The 9,662-nt window shown below is 44.3% G+C and overlaps 1 protein-coding gene across 2 annotated transcripts in view; it reads right to left on the reverse strand.

Annotated features, from left to right (window-relative positions):
• LOC106572655 (RNA-binding motif, single-stranded-interacting protein 2) overlaps window positions 1-9,662 on the reverse strand; it is a 100,832-nt gene that overhangs the window by 4,655 nt on the left and 86,515 nt on the right. For both annotated transcript variants that reach the window (XM_045696327.1, XM_014147030.2), the window contains exons 5-9: window positions 8,693-8,850; window positions 8,211-8,290; window positions 7,902-8,011; window positions 7,388-7,434; window positions 7,176-7,269 (exon numbers count right to left, since the gene is read on the reverse strand). In XM_045696327.1, coding sequence (XP_045552283.1) covers window positions 7,176-7,269; window positions 7,388-7,434; window positions 7,902-8,011; window positions 8,211-8,290; window positions 8,693-8,850 — 489 coding nt within the window. The remainder of the gene's footprint in view (window positions 1-7,175; window positions 7,270-7,387; window positions 7,435-7,901; window positions 8,012-8,210; window positions 8,291-8,692; window positions 8,851-9,662) is intronic.

Raw genomic sequence — 9,662 nt, forward strand, 5'->3', positions numbered from 1 at the left:
ACAGTATTTACAGGAGAGATACAACAGACTGTCCTGACCTGGTAGGTATTAAGAGGAGAGATACAACAGACTGTACTGACCTGGTAGGTACAGTATTTACAGGAGAGATACAACAGACTGTACTGACCTGGTAGGTATTAACAGGAGAGATATAACAGACTGTCCTGACCTGGTAGGTACAGTATTAACAGGAGAGATACAACAGACTGTCCTGACCTGGTAGGTACAGTATTAACAGGAGAGATACAACAGACTGTCCTGACCTGGTAGGTACAGTATTTACAGGAGAGATACAACAGACTGTCCTGACCTGGTAGGTACAGTATTTACAGGAGAGATACAACAGACTGTCCTGACCTGGTAGGTATTAACAGGAGAGATACAATAGTTTGTCCTGACCTGGTAGGTATTAACAGGAGATATACAATCGTTTGTACTGACCTGGTAGGTATTAACAGGAGAGATACACCAGACTATCCTGACCTGGTAGGTTATTACAGGAGAGATACAATAGATTGTACTGACCTGGTAGGTATTTACAGGAGAGATACAATAGTTTGTACTGACCTGGTAGGTATTAACAGGAGAGATACAACAGACTGTACTGACCTGGTAGGTATTAACAGGAGAGATACAACAGACTGCCCTGACCTGGTAGGTACAGTATTTACAGGAGAGATACAACAGACTGTCCTGACCTGGTAGGTATTAACAGGAGAGATACAACAGACTGTACTGACCTGGTAGGTACAGTATTTACAGGAGAGATACAGACTGTCCTGACCTGGTAGATACAGTATTTACAGGAGAGATACAATAGACTGTCCTGACCTGGTAGGTATTAACAGGAGAGATACAACAGACTGTACTGACCTGGTAGGTACAGTATTTACAGGAGAGATACAACAGACTGTACTGACCTGGTAGGTACAATATTTACAGGAGAGATACAATAGACTGTCCTGACCTGGTAGGTATTAACAGGAGAGATACAACAGACTGTACTGACCTGGTAGGTACAGTATTTACAGGAGAGATACAACAGACTGTCCTGACCTGGTAGGTACAGTATTTACAGGAGAGATACAACAGACTGTCCTGACCTGGTAGGTATTAAGAGGAGAGATACAACAGACTGTAGTGACCTGGTAGGTACAGTATTTACAGGAGAGATACAACAGACTGTCCTGACCTGGTAGGTATTAACAGGAGATATATAACAGACTGTCCTGACCTGGTAGGTACAGTATTAACAGGAGAGATACAACAGACTGTCCTGACCTGGTAGGTACAGTATTTACAGGAGAGATACAACAGACTGTCCTGACCTGGTAGGTACAGTATTTACAGGAGAGATACAACAGACTGTCCTGACCTGGTAGGTATTAACAGGAGAGATACAACAGACTGTCCTGACCTGGTAGGTATTAACAGGAGAGATACAATAGTTTGTCCTGACCTGGTAGGTACAGTATTTACAGGAGAGATACAACAGACTGTCCTGATATGGTAGGTATTAACAGGAGAGATACAATAGTTTGTCCTGACCTGGTAGGTATTAACAGGAGAGATACAATAGTTTGTCCTGACCTGGTAGGTATTAACAGGAGAGATACAATAGTTTGTACTGACCTGGTAGGTATTAACAGGAGAGATACAATAGTTTGTACTGACCTGGTAGGTATTAACAGGAGAGATACAACAGACTGTACTGACCTGGTAGGTATTAACAGGAGAGATACAATAGTTTGTCCTGACCTGGTAGGTATTAACAGGAGAGATACAATAGTTTGTCCTGACCTGGTAGGTATTAACAGGAGAGATACAATAGTTTGTACTGACCTGGTAGGTATTAACAGGAGAGATACAACAGACTGTACTGACCTGGTAGGTATTAACATGAGAGATACAACAGACTGTCCTGACCTGGTAGGTACAGTATTAACAGGAGAGATACAATAGTTTGTCCTGACCTGGTAGGTATTAACAGGAGAGATACAATAGTTTGTCCTGACCTGGTAGGTATTAACAGGAGAGATACAATAGTTTGTCCTGACCTGGTAGGTATTAACAGGAGAGATACAATAGTTTGTACTGACCTGGTAGGTATTAACAGGAGAGATACAACAGACTGTCCTGACCTGGTAGGTACAGTATTAACAGGAGAGATACAACAGACTGTCCTGACCTGGTAGGTACAGTATTTACAGGAGAGATACTACAGACTGTCCTGACCTGGTAGGTATTAACATGAGAGATACAACAGACTGTCCTGACCTGGTAGGTACAGACTGTCCTGACCTGGTAGATACAGTATTTACAGGAGAGATACAATAGACTGTCCTGACCTGGTAGGTATTAACAGGAGAGATACAACAGACTGTACTGACCTGGTAGGTACAGTATTTACAGGAGAGATACAACAGACTGTCCTGACCTGGTAGGTATTAAGAGGAGAGATACAACAGACTGTACTGACCTGGTAGGTACAGTATTTACAGGAGAGATACAACAGACTGTACTGACCTGGTAGGTATTAACAGGAGAGATATAACAGACTGTCCTGACCTGGTAGGTACAGTATTAACAGGAGAGATACAACAGACTGTCCTGACCTGGTAGGTACAGTATTAACAGGAGAGATACAACAGACTGTCCTGACCTGGTAGGTACAGTATTTACAGGAGAGATACAACAGACTGTCCTGACCTGGTAGGTACAGTATTTACAGGAGAGATACAACAGACTGTCCTGACCTGGTAGGTATTAACAGGAGAGATACAATAGTTTGTCCTGACCTGGTAGGTATTAACAGGAGATATACAATCGTTTGTACTGACCTGGTAGGTATTAACAGGAGAGATACACCAGACTATCCTGACCTGGTAGGTTATTACAGGAGAGATACAATAGATTGTACTGACCTGGTAGGTATTTACAGGAGAGATACAATAGTTTGTACTGACCTGGTAGGTATTAACAGGAGAGATACAACAGACTGTACTGACCTGGTAGGTATTAACAGGAGAGATACAACAGACTGCCCTGACCTGGTAGGTACAGTATTTACAGGAGAGATACAACAGACTGTCCTGACCTGGTAGGTATTAACAGGAGAGATACAACAGACTGTACTGACCTGGTAGGTACAGTATTTACAGGAGAGATACAGACTGTCCTGACCTGGTAGATACAGTATTTACAGGAGAGATACAATAGACTGTCCTGACCTGGTAGGTATTAACAGGAGAGATACAACAGACTGTACTGACCTGGTAGGTACAGTATTTACAGGAGAGATACAACAGACTGTACTGACCTGGTAGGTACAATATTTACAGGAGAGATACAATAGACTGTCCTGACCTGGTAGGTATTAACAGGAGAGATACAACAGACTGTACTGACCTGGTAGGTACAGTATTTACAGGAGAGATACAACAGACTGTCCTGACCTGGTAGGTACAGTATTTACAGGAGAGATACAACAGACTGTCCTGACCTGGTAGGTATTAAGAGGAGAGATACAACAGACTGTAGTGACCTGGTAGGTACAGTATTTACAGGAGAGATACAACAGACTGTCCTGACCTGGTAGGTATTAACAGGAGATATATAACAGACTGTCCTGACCTGGTAGGTACAGTATTAACAGGAGAGATACAACAGACTGTCCTGACCTGGTAGGTACAGTATTTACAGGAGAGATATAACAGACTGTCCTGACCTGGTAGGTACAGTATTTACAGGAGAGATACAACAGACTGTCCTGACCTGGTAGGTATTAACAGGAGAGATACAACAGACTGTCCTGACCTGGTAGGTATTAACAGGAGAGATACAATAGTTTGTCCTGACCTGGTAGGTACAGTATTTACAGGAGAGATACAACAGACTGTCCTGATATGGTAGGTACAGTATTTACAGGAGAGATACAACAGACTGTCCTGACCTGATAGGTACAGTATTTACAGGAGAGATACAACAGACTGTCCGGGCCTGGTAGGTATTAAGAGGAGAGATACAACAGACTGTACTGACCTGGTAGGTACAGTATTTACAGGAGAGATACAACAGACTGTCCTGACCTGGTAGGTACAGTATTTACAGGAGAGATACAACAGACTGTCCTGACCTGGTAGGTACAGTATTTACAGGAGAGATAAAACAGACTGTCCTGACCTGGTAGGTACAGTATTTACAGGAGAGATAAAACAGACTGTCCTGACCTGGTAGGTACAGTATTTACAGGAGAGATACAACAGACTGTCCTGACCTGGTAGGTACAGTATTTACAGGAGAGATACAACAGACTGTCCTGACCTGGTAGGTATTAACAGGAGAGATACAACAGACTGTCCTGACCTGGTAGGTACAGACTGTCCTGACCTGGTAGGTACAGTATTTACAGGAGAGATACAACAGACTGTCCTGACCTGGTAGGTACAGTATTTACAGGAGAGATACAACAGACTGTCCTGACCTGGTAGGTATTAACAGGAGAGATACAACAGACTGTCCTGACCTGGTAGGTATTAACAGGAGAGATACAATAGTTTGTCCTGACCTGGTAGGTACAGTATTTACAGGAGAGATACAACAGACTGTCCTGATATGGTAGGTATTAACAGGAGAGATACAATAGTTTGTCCTGACCTGGTAGGTATTAACAGGAGAGATACAATAGTTTGTCCTGACCTGGTAGGTATTAACAGGAGAATACAATAGTTTGTCCTGACCTGGTAGGTATTAACAGGAGAGATACAATAGTTTGTACTGACCTGGTAGGTATTAACAGGAGAGATACAACAGACTGTACTGACCTGGTAGGTATTAACAGGAGAGATACAATAGTTTGTCCTGACCTGGTAGGTATTAACAGGAGAGATACAATAGTTTGTCCTGACCTGGTAGGTATTAACAGGAGAGATACAATAGTTTGTACTGACCTGGTAGGTATTAACAGGAGAGATACAACAGACTGTACTGACCTGGTAGGTATTAACATGAGAGATACAACAGACTGTCCTGACCTGGTAGGTACAGTATTAACAGGAGAGATACAATAGTTTGTCCTGACCTGGTAGGTATTAACAGGAGAGATACAATAGTTTGTCCTGACCTGGTAGGTATTAACAGGAGAGATACAATAGTTTGTCCTGACCTGGTAGGTATTAACAGGAGAGATACAATAGTTTGTACTGACCTGGTAGGTATTAACAGGAGAGATACAACAGACTGTACTGACCTGGTAGGTATTAACAGGAGAGATACAACAGACTGTCCTGACCTGGTAGGTACAGTATTAACAGGAGAGATACAACAGACTGTCCTGACCTGGTAGGTACAGTATTTACAGGAGAGATACTACAGACTGTCCTGACCTGGTAGGTATTAACATGAGAGATACAACAGACTGTCCTGACCTGGTAGGTACAGACTGTCCTGACCTGGTAGATACAGTATTTACAGGAGAGATACAATAGACTGTCCTGACCTGGTAGGTATTAACAGGAGAGATACAACAGACTGTACTGACCTGGTAGGTACAGTATTTACAGGAGAGATACAACAGACTGTCCTGACCTGGTAGGTATTAAGAGGAGAGATACAACAGACTGTACTGACCTGGTAGGTACAGTATTTACAGGAGAGATACAACAGACTGTACTGACCTGGTAGGTATTAACAGGAGAGATATAACAGACTGTCCTGACCTGGTAGGTACAGTATTAACAGGAGAGATACAACAGACTGTCCTGACCTGGTAGGTACAGTATTAACAGGAGAGATACAACACACTGTCCTGACCTGGTAGGTACAGTATTTACAGGAGAGATACAACAGACTGTCCTGACCTGGTAGGTACAGTATTTACAGGAGAGATACAACAGACTGTCCTGACCTGGTAGGTATTAACAGGAGAGATACAATAGTTTGTCCTGACCTGGTAGGTATTAACAGGAGATATACAATCGTTTGTACTGACCTGGTAGGTATTAACAGGAGAGATACACCAGACTATCCTGACCTGGTAGGTTATTACAGGAGAGATACAATAGATTGTACTGACCTGGTAGGTATTTACAGGAGAGATACAATAGTTTGTACTGACCTGGTAGGTATTAACAGGAGAGATACAACAGACTGTACTGACCTGGTAGGTATTAACAGGAGAGATACAACAGACTGCCCTGACCTGGTAGGTACAGTATTTACAGGAGAGATACAACAGACTGTCCTGACCTGGTAGGTATTAACAGGAGAGATACAACAGACTGTACTGACCTGGTAGGTACAGTATTTACAGGAGAGATACAGACTGTCCTGACCTGGTAGATACAGTATTTACAGGAGAGATACAATAGACTGTCCTGACCTGGTAGGTATTAACAGGAGAGATACAACAGACTGTACTGACCTGGTAGGTACAGTATTTACAGGAGAGATACAACAGACTGTACTGACCTGGTAGGTACAATATTTACAGGAGAGATACAATAGACTGTCCTGACCTGGTAGGTATTAACAGGAGAGATACAACAGACTGTACTGACCTGGTAGGTACAGTATTTACAGGAGAGATACAACAGACTGTCCTGACCTGGTAGGTACAGTATTTACAGGAGAGATACAACAGACTGTCCTGACCTGGTAGGTATTAAGAGGAGAGATACAACAGACTGTAGTGACCTGGTAGGTACAGTATTTACAGGAGAGATACAACAGACTGTCCTGACCTGGTAGGTATTAACAGGAGATATATAACAGACTGTCCTGACCTGGTAGGTACAGTATTAACAGGAGAGATACAACAGACTGTCCTGACCTGGTAGGTACAGTATTTACAGGAGAGATACAACAGACTGTCCTGACCTGGTAGGTACAGTATTTACAGGAGAGATACAACAGACTGTCCTGACCTGGTAGGTATTAACAGGAGAGATACAACAGACTGTCCTGACCTGGTAGGTATTAACAGGAGAGATACAATAGTTTGTCCTGACCTGGTAGGTATTAACAGGAGAGATACAATAGTTTGTCCTGACCTGGTAGGTATTTACAGGAGAGATACAATAGATTGTACTGACCTAGTAGGTATTTACAGGAGAGATACAATAGTTTGTCCTGACCTGGTAGGTATTTACAGGAGAGATACAATAGTTTGTACTGACCTGGTAGGTATTTACAGGAGAATGCATGTAGGGGGAGAGGGATGTCTGAGCGATCATTCTGTTAGGGGCCATACTGTAGGGAGCTGAGTAGAACCTGAAGAGAGACACACAGCGAGAGAAGAAACCCATCAGTATCCAACACATCCTGCTTCCCCTGCAGTACATATGTCTAGGATTCTCTCCGTCAGGTTTAGTGGAGTATCTGAACTCACCCGTTCTGTAAGGCTGTGGTGGGGTCATAGGTCAGTGTCATTCCTCCCTGTGGTCAAACAGATACACATGCAGTAAGCACACATACAGTATTACATTAGATTTTTTCTTTTCTTTAACCTTTATTTAATTAGGCAAGTTAGTTAAGAACAAATTCTTAATTACAATGATGGCCTACCCAGGCCAAACCCTCCCCTAACCCGGACGACGATGGGCCAATTGTGCGCCACCCTATGGGACTCCCGATCACGGCTGGTTGTGATACAGTCTGGGATCAAAACAGGGTCTGTAGTGACACTTCTAGCACTGCAATGCAGTGCCTTAGACTGCTGCCCCACTCGGGAGCCCCTGCATTTGACTGAGAAATACCTAACCAGATAGAAGTTAGAACAAGACAGACATTTTAGCTTTAACATTATTGTACTTGATAGAGTAGAAAATGACCTGAACAGCCTTGATAAAATGAGAGGCTACGGGGACCATAGCAGGCTGTTTACTGTCTCAATGAGAACTGACCGTTTCTCCATCTCTTGTCCAGGGACGGCCATGCTGCAGGTACCTTCCCATGCTCTGTCTCTTCTTCTGTCCTCCGTCTGCAAACTTACATAACAGGGGTTCCGAGGGCACTGTGGAGTGGAGGAGAGGAAGAGGGTTGAGTGACTGTGGAACAGTCAAGAGGCATATTCTGTGTGTATATTGTTTATTAAAATAGGACAGTGAATCCAGATACTGTGGAAGAGCCTTTCTGTTAATCCTGACCTGCTCCTCAGCTTCATACAGAACTGTCTGATAACAATAACACCTGTTCAGATAGAGATGTCTCACCTGGAACTCCAGGTGGAGTCTTGATATATTTGCCGTTGAAATGTTGAATGATAGTCTCACATTTCTCTGTTGACTCCATCCTGAAAAGAAAGTGTGATTTAAAGGAGGATGTGATGTACTATCGCCAATGACCAGCAGAGGGCAGATAGTTGAGTTCAGCTGGCAAGCCAGCTATGCCTTAACCTGACGTAGCGGGCGTAAAGAAACATCTGAGTGGGGTCTACAGAAACCAGAAGCATTAGGTTTTCAGGCTCCACCTCTTCCTCTATGCTTTTGCCCTAAACCGGGTGCTTCTGGTTGCGGACGAACCTGCTGAGGGTGGCCACGTGTTGACAAAGGTATATGTACCCATAACATTGCATTTCTCACTGTTTAAATATGGAGGTACGCATTATTCAGTATGAGGGAGTCTGTTTATGCTTCTCCTACATAGCTGTGAACTTAGACTTTGTTTTCAGGTGAGAGGTGTAGAAATTGTTTACCTGGCAAAGCCCACTCCTCTGCTGGTGCCGTTGGCGTCTCTGAGGACGCGTGTAGAGATGACCTGACTGAAGGGCTTCAGCAAATTCTCCAGCTCCTGCTCGTCCAGAGACAGGGGCAGGTTGGAGATGTACAGGTTAGTGGGGTCCTGCTCCTGTTGCTGTGGAGGGAGAGAGTGAAGGGGGTACAGGGTTAAATCTGCTCATCCAGAGACAGGGGCAGGTTGGAGATGTACAGGTTAGTGGGGTCCTGCTCCTGTTGCTGTGGAGGGAGAGAGTGAAGGGGGGTACAGGGTTAAATCTGCTCATCCAGAGACAGGGGCAGGTTGGAGATGTACAGGTTAGTGGGGTCCTGTTGCTGGATTACAGACAGAGAGATGAAAGAGAGTGAGAGGACTTTAACAACAATAACACCTGAGGCAGGGCTAGGCTACTTTCTAAACCTGAGGAAATGATTTAACATATCTGGAAAAAACTATTGTCAGATATTATCTGTGTGGTTCCTACGTGGGTGATAAATGGGAGCTGAAGGAGGGAAACAGGAAGATGGAAGCAGGGTAGAGTGAAAAGAGGGGGATGAAGTGGAGATCTAGAGAAAGACAGTCTGGCTGGACTTCATCTGACCTCACAGAAGAGAGGGTTCTTTCTCTCTACCTCTCTCTCGTCCTCTCTCCCTCTAACCACCTCTCTCTCTGCCTCTCTCCCTCTCTCTCTGCCTCTCTCCCTCTAACCACCTCTCTCTCTGCCTCTCTCCCTCTCTCTCTGCCTCTCTCCCTCTATCCGCCTCTCTCTCTGCCTCACTCCCTCTAACCACCTCTCTCTCTGCCTCTCTCCCTCTCTCTCTGCCTCTCTCCCTCTAACCACCTCTCTCTCTGCCTCTCTCCCTCTCTCTCTGCCTCTCTCCCTCTATCCGCCTCTCTCTCTGCCTCACTCCCTCTAACCGCCTCTCTCTCTGCCTCGCTCCCTCTAACCG

Source organism: Salmo salar, chromosome ssa15 (genome assembly GCF_905237065.1).
Source record: "Salmo salar chromosome ssa15, Ssal_v3.1, whole genome shotgun sequence".
Taxonomy (NCBI): Eukaryota; Metazoa; Chordata; class Actinopteri; order Salmoniformes; family Salmonidae; genus Salmo; species Salmo salar.